Genomic DNA, 14568 nt, shown 5'->3' with positions numbered 1-14568 from the left:
CTGAGACCTCCTCTAAGATTCCCACCTGCAAGAAAAAGATAAATATGCTCAAGACAAAGCACCCATTGAGCACTTCCAACCAGGGGAGCCACCAGCGCCATCTCCATCCCCTTCTTCCTGGAAGGGACCCCAGGAGACTTGCACCCAGGGGGGCAATGGGCAGCAGCAGCTCGTCCCGGGCTTACCCCCTGACCCTGTCCCCACGGCCCCCCTTTTCTGACTCCTCAGCGGCCAGAGCAGCCCAGCCACTCTCCTGCTGCCTCTTCTGTCCCCTTCCTTGTCTCACTGTCCCAAGTGTACTTTTGCTGCCGTCACGGACCCAATGCGTTGGCTCAGTGTGTGTGGCCCTTCCCTGTGGGCATCCCCACCCCCATCCCCTTTCCTTAAATAAATCCAGTTTTTCTTTATTCACCGTCTGAGATGTTATTTAGCTGGCCACGCACCGCCGACCTTAACCTTTTACTTTATATTTTTACTTACAAGGGTTTATTTCACTTATAAGTGAGGTTAATGAAGACTGATGAGCGTTAGGTTTGTGAGAGAGGAAGTTAAGGAGTGAGGCAGGGAGGGAGGAGAGGGTTGGGGGAACAGGCTCTGGAACCGGAAGATCTGGACTAGAGCCCCCGCTCATGCGTGGCCTTGGGCAAGTTAGTTAGCTTCCCTGTGGCTTTTCCAAAATGGGTGCAGTTCACAGGGTTTGGGGAAGGATTAAATGAGATAATATGTGTAAAACGCTCAATAAATTTTAACAATCATTCAACAGTTTTTTGGACAAAAGTCCATTTCCTGGAATGTAATGCTTCAGCTTTGAGTCTGAGGTCCTTAGTCTACCGAGGGGGTGAGGCTCTCACCTAGGAGGCAATCTAAGTAAGAGCGATACGAAGCGCCCAGACGGTGCTTGTCACACGACAGGATTCGGGAAACTCACTACTCAGCAAAACTTGCGTTATGTTAAAGCGGGTTAAGGGCGTGGTGGGATTTGAACTCTACGTGAAGGCAGGGGAAACGGGGTTCTGAAGCATGACGAGAAATCGGGGAGATGCTTCCCCTAGACGCCTCCCTTGGCTGATACGCAGCCACACCCTGGCTCCCACCCCGACGGGATTCCTCAGAACCCGGCTCTCCCGTCAGCTCTGCCCTGGCCACCGCTGGGCGGGACAGCTGACCAAGAGCAGCTCCGGGGGCTGGAGAGGCTGCAGGCCACACACTGCTCGCTGGGAGGGCGGGACACACCGGCGAGTTAGCCTGTCGGAGGCAGGTCAGGGGAAGCAGAGGGGCCGGGAAGAGGCCCCGGCAGCAGCCAGGAGGCCGGGAGGAAGCTCAGAGGTCCAGGGCAGGCGCTGATGGAGCAGATGGAGGGCTGTGGGTCACTGCGATGGCGGCCAAGGCCGGAGGCCCAGGAAGGCCCGTGTCACCCAGCTCCACGCAGCCGAAGGACCCTCCAGTTCAGCGAGGCAGTGGCGGCCTCCTGCTGTCTTCGCGTTCGCACCGTGTACTTTCATCGCCGGCCACGGAGGAATCCTGCGGGCCCAGCCGCAGCCCCGGCCACTGTCTCCGGAGCCCTCGGAGTGCCGGCCATAGCTCAGAGCTTTCCTACCCCAGGGGCAGAAGCTACCATTACCCACTTCACAGACGGGGAAACTGAGTGTGAGAGCAGCGCCTACATGGCAGGGCCAGGTCCCGATTTGGGTCCCTGGGACTCCACAGGCAATGCTCACAGTGAACCTCCTTCTGGCTGCCTCTCCTCCAACCAGCATGTACGTGGGAGCTAAGCCCCCAGCAGCCCTGCAGCTCAAATGGCATTAGACACGGGCCAGGAAACCAGAGCTGCAGCACTCCCAGTGAACACACACAAGCTCGTCTGTTCTCATTGCTGCAAACCAGAACCAGAACCAGTGGGAGTAAATAAGGTGAGAAACTTGTTATTTACCTATGAAACACTTTTTTAAAGTGGAAGGAAAGTCTCAGAAGGGAAAGGTTTGCCCAGAGGGAGTCATCTCCCTGCCCTATGAAAGTATCAGGTCAGACTGATGGAACTCAGGGTCTGTTTTCTCTGCCAAAATTGGGTAATTCTTTTTCCCTTTCGCTTTTAATTACTTCAATATATATTTCCAGCAAAGAAGGATTGTATTAAAAGCATAACCTCAGTGAATTTTCACACTAACAAAGTTCATACTTCCTTAATATTGAAAATCCAGTCCTTCAAGTATTTTCCTTGTTTCCAAAATTAAAAAAAAAATTGTGTTTGTGTTATTACATAAGTAAAGCCTCAGTGATCTACAGTAGGAGTCACACCGGGAGGGACCCTGGCTGATGTGACAGAGCAGGGCACATTCCTCCTACTCACCTGAGCGCCCTGTCCCAGGTACGGACGGGCATGGGACCCAGCCAGGCAGTCAGACCCTTTCACCGGGAATGTGAACAAAGTCAGAGCGACCTGAAGACCACAGGCAGTCGGAGCCTAGGGTCCTGCCAGTGGTACCTTGATGAAATTGTCCTCTGGTTTCTGCTCCCTCGAGCCCTGCCTGGATTCCTATCTATTCTGAGGCCTGTTAGTTCAGTTTTCCTTCAAGTCTCCTGGCAACCAAAGAATCCAAATTAATAGAGACTTTCCCATGTGCAAGGGATAACACAGCAGCCGCTGTGTGCATTTCCTTTAATGTTCAGCACAACCAGATGCTACAGATAGCAAATCATAAACCCACTTACAGATGAGGAAACTGAGGTATTGAGAGTCTTCCCCAACCCATGTAGGTGGGAAGTGGTGGAACCGTGATTCCACCTAAGGAATCATGGCTCCACCTAAGGCCTGTCAGAGTCCAAAGTTCATATTCCAAACAAATATGACACAATGTCTTCCTACAGCAACAAATACAATGAGATATACACATATGCAGTGAAGTAGGGCCCAGGGAGGGATGCAACGAACTCTGTTCATGACTCGAGAGGAAGAAGAGAAGGCTGCCAAATTGAAATCCATAGGACTAAGTGTCACAGGACACTAAGTGTCTGTTGGGACAACTGAGCTGAGTCTTAAAGAATGCATGAGTTCACCGGGTAACGGGGAGGAAGGGCCCTCCAGGGAAAGGGTCTATGAACCACACCAATCCTCTTGCTAGTCCCCCTAAACTTTAAGAAACCATAAGCAGGGTGCTGGGTGGCTGAGCACCGAACCACCTGTGGCTTCTCCAGCGCTGAACAGAGACCTTTGCGCTGGAACCTGGGCTCACCCTGTTCCTGCAGCCCAGACCCCCGACTATGCCTTAGCTCCAGTAACCAGGTCCCTATCCTGTTTCCCACTGCTTTCTGGCGATTTGCCGGCTGCTCGCTACCTTTCCTCCTCGGCATCTGGTTACCTGCTGCCTGAATCCACTATCCCATCCCTCCCTCAAGGGGGCCATTGTCAGGACTTCATATTTCTGGAGTTTGTGACAGCACGGACGGTCCTCTGGGAGAGGGCTCCCAGGCTCCCCTGTCAACATGCACCTGAACCTGAAAACTAACCCTAGGGCTCCTTCGTCAAGCGACATGGACGATCCCAGACTCATAGACTAAAGCCTTTTGTTTCGGCCCATTTTTGGCAGAAGGATACTGTTTCCTTTCTGCATGCTTGCTGCGAGCAGTTTCACCAAGATTCTGTGCAGATGAGCCCATGGCTAAATTTTCCCATAAGCCTCAAAATGAACCCAGGCTTTTTGACTAGGAATGTGTTTTGGAGACAAATCTCATATAGCGTAACAAATATAATTTCTGGAGAAGAGAATTGGCTTAGGGAAGTCTTGTCTCTACTTTTCAAGCTCCTCCATTAACATTTTTCCCGTTTTGATGGGACAGGTGCTCACCTAATCACTCACGAGTGATAACAGAACATCCCACCTCAACCACATGACAGGGACAACTTGGAGGGGAGGCAGACGTGTTAGCCAGATGACAACACCTGCATGTCACAGGGCAGACACTGGTTGGCATGGGCTGTCCGTTAGCAGTCTCTTATGTGGGGGTGGCCAGTATTTTCACCTTGTGGCATTTACTCATCACGGTCGAAGTCAATGCCATGGATTTGGGAAGATACTAATTGGACCCCCAGCTCCAACTATGATGGGTCTTGGGGCCCTGGGCCAGCTGCTTGGCTCCTCAGTGTCTCACCTTCCTCACCTGCTCCACACATCAGACAAAGGAGGGATGTTTAATGTGTCCCACCCAGTGATGCTGGTGGCTCAGCAGCCAACGAGGCGGTGATTAGTGCTTGCTGTCATCATCTCTCTACCGAGGGACTGTGACAGAGGCGTTGGCCGAGCTGGGAACTTCCTTAAAACTTTAACTGTAAAAACAAGGATGGAAATTCCAGGTATCTTTCCCAAGCTCTTTCTTTCAAGGAAGCAAAATGCTACAGAAGTATTATAGCACAGAATGGGAGAGTCGCTCAACACGACAGCTTTTCTGACCAGCATGACTTTTTCTTCCCAACTGAGTGTGTTTGCTCTGTGTCCCAGGGCCTCTGCTGTCTGAGAGACACTCAGACAGGAGCTGAATTGGCAAGAGTCCCTCAATTATTTCGCATTCTGAACAATGCTGAGTTTGTGACCGGCATCCAGTGAGGTCTCAATTAAAACGTCTCATCCAGGTTTCATTCAGCGGCTGAGGGTAATTTTAGTCACTCCCTGCGGCCCCCTGAGTAAATAGATTTCCATCAGATCCTAATCCGCATTCTGAGCAGGGAGATCTCTGTTCACTGCTTGTAATGACCTGCCCGGCAGAGCCGCACTTTCAGAGCAGCTGAGGCTGGACGTGTGACTGGAGCGCCCCGCACGCCTCCAGGCTCTGATGCCCTGCTTGTGCGAGCCCCGTGGGCTCCCTTGTCTTCGGGAGGGGTACAGTCCTGGCGAGTCCCCTGCCAGGAAATTCCCCGTCTACACCGCCAGGCACAGCCAGGAGGACAGAGACGGCCCTCGCGTGGCCCTGTGGAAACCTGCGGCTCCTCCCCCACAGCGCGCTCCTAGAATTCTCCAGGGAAGGGCTGAAGGCCCAGGAGGGGAAGGGCCTCTCGGTGACCTGTCCAAACGGGGAGGGAGCCTTCTGCCCCGGGCAACTGTGAAGTGTCAGGGTCACAGGTGAATCCAAGGGCTTGCTTCTTGCCTTCAACCTACCAGCCCCCTTCCCCAGAGGAGAGGAGGGCATGTGCTCGGAGGAGGAGGGTAGGGCAGGAAAGGCGAGGAAGCTGGATGGGGCGGGAAGGGCTGGCCTGGTGAATGGAGAAGACAAACAGTGAGGTCCCCCTCCCACCAGTGCAAAGCGAGGGGGTTAGCCCAAGCCAACAGTCCCAACACTTCTATATTAGACACCGTAGATCACATTACCAGTGTTTCACCCACTGAACATGTGGTTGAGGCCGTCTCTATTATTTATGTCCTAAAAATAGTTATCGTTTATCGAGGGTCTACCTTACATGCCAACACCCACATCCTCTGACACCCCTGCACTACCAGCTCCAGCTTTGTTTTATGTGAGGAAACAGGCTGACAGGGGCTGAGGGCCACACAGCTGATAAATGGAAGAGCTGGGACTGGAACCCACAAATGAAGCTCAAGCTCGGGGTCTCTCAGTGGTGGGGTGCACTCGGCAGAAACCTTAGACAGTTCAGATTGTCCTGGCTTGGAGGGTGTTACTGGCATCTCAGGGTGGAGCCCAGGGATGCTGCAAACATCCCACGCACAGTGTGGCTCCTACAACGAAGTCATCTGGCCCAAAATGTCAACAGGGCTGCTACTGAGAAACCCTGAACTAACGGCCGAGCTTTTAACCTTTGCCTCACAGCTTTTTTCATCCCTCAATCCTAATTCTTTCCTTCTGCCCTTTTGATGTCACCTGAGGACAGGTGCCAGAGGAGACTGAGCAGACTCCCACGACGGTGCCCGCGCAGGGAGAACAATGGGAATACAGTCCTGGAGGGAACCAGAATCAGGACCGGGCACGAAAAGCTTGGAAGGATTCTTCGTTTTTCTCAAACTCTCATGAATTGGGAATGTTGGATCCTCAAAGATGGGGGCTGCTCGCCAATTGCTGGACATTCAAGAATGGGTTAGGCCACTGAGGTCATGGTCGACGCTAAGGCCGCTGACAGCCACATTGCGGGCTCTGGGACCTCGGCATTCGGGTGGGATGGGTGGGTGAGCAGAGCTCTGGCTGACCCGCACACCCTCAGACAGCCTCCGCTGAGCCACAGTGGGAGGAATCGCTTATTTCCCTGGGGTTTTAGTCACATTCCTTTGCGAAGAGATTATGTTTCCTGTCCTCTTCTTACTGGACGACCTACTGTTTGATAGCATTAAAGTAACTCATGGCTGTCTAGTCACATTTTAACTTTTCTTCCTCGTATCACTCCTCACACTTGCATTAAAAAATTGCTCAAAAATGTGTTCATTGTAGGAAAAAAACAGACAGATGAGCAAAAAGAAATGACAAACATTCCCACAATCATCCTACGCAGAGACTGACTACTGCTGACATCTTTAACTTCCTTTCCAGCACCATGAGCTCGGTCATGCCGCACCCCTTGTTTGTGGTCTGCTCCGTTTCCTGGGGTGACCTGGGACCACCCTTCCATGTTCACCGGGGTCTCTATCTGGTGGATTGTATTCCATGTGTTTGTCTCTCTTAAAAATAGTTAGGCCAAACAATGGGGATCCACAGGCTTAGTTCTGATCTTCCTTGAGTTACTCTTTCTAAGGCCTAGCGTCCCAGACCAGGGGGAAGGGGGGCCGCTCTCAGCCGTCTTCTAAGACTGTTTGCAGCTACTGTGACACTTCCTACTAGAACTTTCACTGACGTGGTGCCCTCTCAGGCCTGAGGGTCACAGACAACGCCTGGGGCACCTCTGCTGGCTCCTTATAGTCCAAGGGCATAGCAAAGGTGACTTGGAAAGAGAAGGGAAAGAGGGGAGGAGGAGAGGAAAGAGCAGAAAGGGGGAAAGACAGCAAGAGGTATTCAGGAGATGGGTGAAAGACGCCCAGGTCTTGGCTCCGTGTGTGGCTGGGTGGTGCCAGCCCGAGCTACCTCTGCTTGCCCGCCCAGGAGGGAATGGGAGCTTTCCCCATGAGGTCACCCAATTCCCTACTCTCTGATTTAAATGCCTGCTCACTTACTATCAAGCCTTTCAAATACTCACATCTGGGCTGCATTACCAAAGAGGCCCGTGTGTTTGGGAAGATAATTTACAGCAGCAGATAAGGCCTGCCCGGGGGAGATGGGACTCATGGAGTAGAGACTTGAGTAAATGAATTATAGTGCAGAAAGTATGGGGCCTGTACCCACAAGCGTGTCATGCACATATTTCACACATATCCCGGAGATGTAACTGAAGAAAGGACAATGGTTCAATAAAGGGAGAACTCAGTGCCTTCACCTTAAATGCCTCTTTCCTCTGTGCAGAAGCAGCACGTGTCTGAGCCGCTCCCTGCATCCTGGGGTACTAGCCAGGAGAAAGTCTTACCTCCTAAATCTGTAGGACCCCAGTGTTTAGCTTAGAATCCATGAGACAATATTTAGCCCAGTGCCTGCCCTGGATTAATGCTACATTTCAATAGAAAGGAAACTTCTGGAAGCAAACCTGTATGGCATTTTACTTTTTCATAGATGCCGCAATGAAATAAGTGATATTTTATTATGTTTGCATAATACTTCGCAAAATCATTTTGTATCTCCTGATCTCTCTTCTCACAACGGACTTGCCCAAGACCAAGTTCACCATCTGCAGGACACTGGGCCAGGAATGGGGGTGGGTGGGGAACCTTAGGGTGAGAGGGGTGTGACCGAGTCTTTGGAAAAGTTTCCAGGCTGATTCCAACACGCCCTGCCTTGGAGAAGCCTGAAATGCAAGGTACTTTTTCATCTAATCTCTTACTAACAGGACCAACTATTCACTATGAACATGCATAACTTACTGAACCTATCTCCACTGTTGGCATTGGGGTACTTTCCCGTCTCCCTGAGCATCACTGACTCAGCGATGGCATAGCTTTGTGCCTGCGAACAAGGCTGGCACCAGGTCCCAGTGCCTGCAGCTGGGCTTGCTGATGGAAGAGGCAATGCCCTGGCTGTCAAGAGGGCCTCGCATTTCCACAGGCTCCTATAGTGACCAAGTACCCAACAGAATCAAACACTGCTGTTGGCTCTGTCCTTCAACGAACGTTCAGTGAACACAGGCAACCTGGAAGGTCGGTGCTGGTGTCCCTGGGATGTGTCACCATCAGTTCTATTTTCTCCAAAGAGGAGGCCAGAGGCCCCTGAAGGCAGTGACTTCCCTGGGAGCATGGCCACCGAATTGGTAAGACCTTCAAGAACTGTGTTCCATTCAGTGACCAGGGCAGTTCTATTAATGCTTTGGTGTGTGTTTTTTCTTAATCATTTCTTCAATTAAGTTGGAGTAGCAACAAGTACTTAATTGGAATAATAACAAAGACTATTATGATCTCACTATACTTTTGGGAGGAAGAATTAAGTGAATAATTAAAACTTGATAAGGGTGTGAGACACGAAGTAGTTAAGGGCAGGTCCCGCCCAGTGACTGGGGCACTCTGGAGATAGAGCTAAGTGCTGAAACTCAGGGACAAGCAGCAGGCTGCTCCGGCTCTCAGGACCCTGCCCCCCAAGATAGGGCGGCCTTAGGAATGACTGTGCAGAAAGGAAGACACAGCTTCCTCCCCTGGTATTTTGAGACCAAAATAGACCAGGTATTAGCAGTCAAAGAACAAGACCTCGCCTGGTTACCAAGCCTGTGGTTGCGCTGAGAAGCGCAGCTGAGCAAGGCCAGCGCCCGCGGCCCAGAAGCGCAGTGGAGGCTGGGTGGCGCAATTACAGAGGCTCAAAAGCAGATTTTTATATCCCCAAGGAAAGGTCTCCAAGTAAAAAACAAAGTAAGCCCCCAAACAACTTCGCACCCTCATTTCCTCTAAGGAGGGGAAGGAGTTGGGATAGGGGCAAAGGAGGAACCTGGCAGACAGTGATTTTTACTTTCACTCTGTACTTTCATATAGTTTGAATGTTTCCAGTGATAACATAATTCTTTGTAAAACACCTGGTATATGTTGAGCCATTTTCCCTACGTAATGCAAGATTAAATTTCTTTATTCTCTCGCCCCTGCTTAATTATAATGCTCATTTTCCCTGTTGCTTGCTGGCTCATGTTTGTTCTTTTTCTCCATTTCCACGGACACAAGGTCTCCCGTCACACTCCTAAGAAAATCCTCGGTTTTTCTTCAGAATTTCGGCACACTTTTCCATACCAGCTACTCTCCTGGACAAATCTCCACCGTGCTACCTATTCCTGAGGTTTAAAATGTAATTTCTGGTGGTAAGAAAGAAATTCTAACCCAGATTTCAGAGCAGAAAGCAAAAAACAAGTGGGGGGTTGCCAACACTTTGTTTACTGAAGAAAGGGTAACTACCACCCACACTTTAAGAAAAGGGGGGGCATCTTATTACCATACTCCTGGATTTCATGGGACACATTGAAGTTGAAGAAAAAAATGTGGAAATCAATGTAATTTTGGCAGGTAATCATAGTGTAAAATCCCAAAAAGGAAAGAAGGAATCCTCCACTATCATATAATAAAACATGTTTCAACATCCAAAAAATAATATAGGCTCAGACTAAAAGAACATTTTTCAGTTGATATGAATTTATGAAAAACATATTTAGATTTATGGTAAATCTGTGTTAGCTTATTTCATCATGTTTGGTTTCAGACCAGAAAAACAAAATTTATCATCAAATTCAAGATAGTGGGGCGAGCGGCTTTCAGCAAAGTTGATAGTTTTATTTCTTAAGCTAGGTACAGAACATGGTGTTACTACTCATAACACCTGACTTATCTTAGAGTGTGATAACTGCAACAATTTTTTTTTATTGATTAGTTTTTTTAAAGTGGGAGAGAGAGAGAGAGAAACATGGATTTGTTGTTCCCCTTACTCATGAATCATTGGTTGCTTCTTGCATGTGCCCTGATGGGGGTGAACCCCGCAACCTTGGTGTATCGGGACAACGCTCTAACCAACCGAGCTACCCCCCCATTGGGGCCAGTGTGAATAATGAACATGAAAAGCTCTTTCCATCATGGGCTGGTTTTAAGAAGTCATTGATTTAGTGAATGCATCCATTTCAGGAAGAAGTGACCTGCCCTAGCGGAGCGTGGAGCGGGGACAGTAGGGACTCAGCGTTGTCCACTGCCCTCCGCCTGCAAACAGAATTCAGATTTTTGCACTGATTGTTCCTTCAGGGAACAGTGGTTTGCATTTTATCTTCTTTTCAAATAAAGGTGTGAAATGATATACATTCAATTATTTCCGCAGTCTCTAGAAAACACTTATACAGAAAGTGTAATAATAAATATTTGCCATCTTTCAAATATAAAAAATCTAAAGTATGTTGAGTCAGAAGCAGGCTTAGTATTAAAATACATTACTTATGTTTTTCAGCTTCAAACTGAGCCAAGGTGCTTGGAGTAATAAGGGAAGGTGGTTCTACCCTTCATTTTCAAAGAAAACCGTTCTACACGTATCTGTGGTAACTTGGGCCCCAGACTAAGGAAGCAGAGAATCTCTTTCACGTGATAATCTTTTGATAGGTTGCTTCTTTTTTAATTCTGGATTCCTGATCACCAGAATTTTCTCTTTTCTTGAAGGGAGGTGGGGATGCTTGGTGTGTCTGGATACATACCTCACAGCAAAGTGCAATATGGTTGGGCCTGGTTTCTTGGGCAAGTCATGGTCAAGCACGCGGTGGTCTAACTGCAGCCAGTTCTGCTGACCTCTGTGAAGCAAAGCAAAGCAAAAGGGTTGAACAGAAGCTCAGAGGAAGGCTCAGTCACGCACGGTGCCGGCCAAGCCGTGCAGCGGGGATGGCAGGTGTTCAGCCTGTTAACTGGTACTGAGGACACGTTAGCGATTTCCACCAAGAGTAGGAAGCACCTGCCTCACAAGCAGAATTTCCACCCGGGGTTTGTCCAGGTAAACGCGCGCCTGAGGCTGCACGTGAAGCCGCTCCCTGTAGCCTAGTTTGTAACGGGGAAAAGCTCTAAACAACCGAAATGTCTTAATGGGATATTGTTTTAAAAGATCAGTTTAACCTGAGCAATAAAATACAATGCAGCCATGCAGAAGATTGATACTATCTTTACAAACTTACGTGAACACTATCCAAGATACACTGTTAAGTGAAAAGGCAAGATGTGTAAGAGTGAGCACAGTATCTCAGCACTTCTACAATTAAAAAACAGATATGCACATAAGTGTGCATGTATATATAAATAAATATCTAAAACCTCTCTCAGAGGACAAACAAGAAATAACACTGGTTGCCTTGGAGTTCAAAAACCAGGTGACATTAGGTATATTAATCTTTAAATTCTTAAGTATAAAACCTGAAATATTTTAGATAGCCATGAGGGGAAAACTTTCAGTCATTTAATGAAATCAGACAGAGAGATAACAATACTATTTCTTTTCTTTCTTTAAAAAACTTTTTTATTGATTTTTAGAGAGAGAGGAAGGGAGAGCGAGAGAAACATCAATGTGAGAGAGAAACATTGAGCGGCTCCCTCCTGCACATGCTCCAACCGGGGACTGAGCCTACAACCCGGACATGTGGCCCGATGAGGAATTGAACCAACTGAGCCACACCGGCCAGGGCTACTATAGCTTTCTAAAAATACAGGGTTGACTATTTTCTGGGAGCTGCTTCTGTATCTACATATAAAATGAACTTTCTAATATTTAAGCACATACGGGGTGGGCAAAAGGAGGTTTACAGTTGTTCATATGGAAAATAATAAAATAATTAAGTAGTAATACAAGAACAAACTATGTTTTGCATACCCACAGCGGTAAACCCACTTTCCCCTCACCCTGGATATTTGTGTATTTACTCAAGGGCCTCACCAAGTTTTTGGGTATAAACAGTTCTTCCCGACTTTTGACCTCCAAGAAATGGAAGGGACTGCTGACACTGCAGCTCAGGATTGCTTACGAGACTTTTTCAAGGTTGTTTAACTAGTTGGTCCGTTTTGGATGGTAAATTCCCAGAGGGCACAGACTCCACTTTGCTTGCTTACAGAAAACTCAAGAACATGCTGATAGTGATGGGTGTCAAATGATAACAAAATCTATAATGGGCCAGGAGACATTTTCCAAACTATTTTGGTCTTTGAGTAAATAATTTTTTAAAAATCAGAAAACTCTAAGCTGTATTCATTATAAATAGAGAGGGAAAGTGGACATAAATAATGTTAATACTAATATTTATTAATAATAAGAGCTACTCTTTACTGAGCAACTGCTCTTGCCAAATACGCTGGATTTTCATGTACGAATGCTCTATCTAACAGCAACTCTGTAAGGAAAGTGGCAGAGCTAGGATTTGAACCCAGGACTTTTAATACAGAAGAAAATGAGATTAGAGGTTGGAATCAGCTTTTGTAATAACTTTTGGCTTGATCTCTGTGACTTACTAGTTTTAACACTGGAAAAAATATTTTTGTATCTGTAATTATAAACGGAGGCTTCTGATAACTGTTGTTAGCTTTCCTTGGAGGAATATTATGAAAATAAATAAGATATGAGTGACATAATGGGGTTTCTTAGAAGTATTGGCGTTGTGTGTAAAAGTGACATAAAGATAGAGGACTGGAAGTTAAGGGTTTCTTACACTGCATTTTATCTAGGTTAGGATGGCACTAAGTTAAAAGCATATCCCAATTTCAGAGGTGTTCAAATGTGTGTCTTAAAACACATAAAATATTGTATACTACCAGAGCTCAGAAGTTTTCTTGTAGAAAATGAGACTCACTCTGAATTTTTTTTTTTTTTGCTTTTTGCTTTTACATGGGAAAGATGTGGCATCATTAACAAAGCATAATGTGCCCAGCCAGGCGTGGCTCAGTGGTTGAGCATCGACCTAGGACCCAGGAGATCGAGGTTCAGTTCTGGGTCAGGGCACATGCCTGGGTTGCGGGCTCGATCCCCAATGGATCTCTCATCATTGATGTTTCTGTCTGTCTCTCTCTCCCTCTCCTTTCCTCTCTGAAATCAATAATATTTTAAAAAATCAATATATTTATAAACCAATATATTTAAAAAAACCATAATGTACATTTATATGAACTTGCATGGAATGATGGCCAAGAATGGATAATTCAATTATATTAGCCTCAGAAGCACACTCAAAGCACTATTACATATGGATGAAACTTCTTGGATATAGTTCTGGAAAGATATGAAAACAAATTGCTACAATCAAAAGGGACTGGCTTCAACTATGATACTAAATATTTTTATAAGAAAATATGCATATAAATGTAATATAAGATAATTTTGTGAGGGATAAATTAGAAATTAGATTTTAAAACTCCATCCATAATCTCACCAACAGGATAAAGTGGAACAAGAGTGGACACTGCGCCTCAGTCTGTTGCTGAGACGTAATCAAAGTTACCAGGCGATTTCATAGTCTCCGAGGCCATCATGAGCTCAGGCAGCTTACAACCTGCTTTTCTCAAGTTCTTCTATCAACAAATACAACAGGCTTGATCACTGCCTCAAAAAGACCTTTGAATCCCCACATTCACTTCTACCAAGCTGTGCAGGGCAGCCTGGGAGGCAGCTTCCTTCTGGGCTAGAACTGAGTCAGTTAAAGGCCCGTCGGATGGGACGCTGATCGAGAGTCATAACTGCGTTGTAAGACCTATACGTTATGTCTTCATAAACAAAGCTTATTCCCAAAACCCTTTCAAACGAGGGAAGAAAAAACAGGAACCCGGTTGAAGGAAATCAGAACCCACTGAGTGAGGAGGGCCGTGACTGCCCTCTAGGGGTAACAGGCTCGCCCTGCACACAGAACACGGTAAATTTCAGGGGCTCCACCGACCTCCCCTAATAGGACCATGACCGTTTTTGTGGGTCACTACCACTGCGTTTATTATGGAACTGCGCAATTCTACTTTTCCACTTTCCTTCTTGGCCTGTGGCTTAGGGTACAGACATTAGCTAGTGTTAGGGACAAATGTCCACCTCTGCTCTGCCATCCTCTGTTTAGAGAAGATCACCAAAGGCAAACAGCTGATGTGGCATCTAGGCTGGAAAATGCGGCTCAGGCAGCACCCTGGGAGGGATCCGACTCAGTGGTTTTGTGGTGGGGGCGGGGAAAGGGGAGTGTTGAAAGAAAATACTTTCTAAAAATATTTACCAGACAAAAAGAACTAGGCTTGTGACCAAGACATTCCAAGGAGACACTTTTAGACAGAAGCAGTTTCCAGACCAGTTCCCCAGAAAGGTGGAAACGGCCCATTCCCACTCACCCCCAACAAAAAGCCCAGCTCATACGTCTTCTGAAAATAAACACAGCTGGAGCCAGAAGACACCTCCAAACTGGTCATAACTCAAAAACAGACATTGCTGCCACTTGCAGGGAGGGGCATGAGGACGTTTCAGAGCCAGTCTTCTTGGAAAAACTAACACTGGCCACTGCCACCAAAGGTGACCATGGAGGAGACGCTGAGCGAGACAGCCTTCTCCCAG

General features: G+C 47.4%; 1 protein-coding gene across 3 annotated transcripts in view; it reads right to left on the bottom strand.

Moving 5' to 3' along the window:
* Positions 1 to 14568, bottom strand: part of FRMD4B (FERM domain containing 4B) — a 304300-nt gene that overhangs the window by 95958 nt on the left and 193774 nt on the right. For all 3 annotated transcript variants that reach the window (XM_081160523.1, XM_081160521.1, XM_081160522.1), the window contains one exon: positions 10715 to 10807. In XM_081160523.1, the coding sequence (XP_081016649.1) occupies positions 10715 to 10807 (93 nt within the window). The remainder of the gene's footprint in view (positions 1 to 10714; positions 10808 to 14568) is intronic.

Source organism: Miniopterus schreibersii (genome assembly GCF_964146895.1).
Source record: "Miniopterus schreibersii genome assembly, chromosome: 15".
NCBI classification, from domain to species: Eukaryota; Metazoa; Chordata; class Mammalia; order Chiroptera; family Miniopteridae; genus Miniopterus; species Miniopterus schreibersii.
Note: the sequence above shows the minus strand (reverse complement) of the source record. Positions and strands in the feature narration are given on the sequence as shown.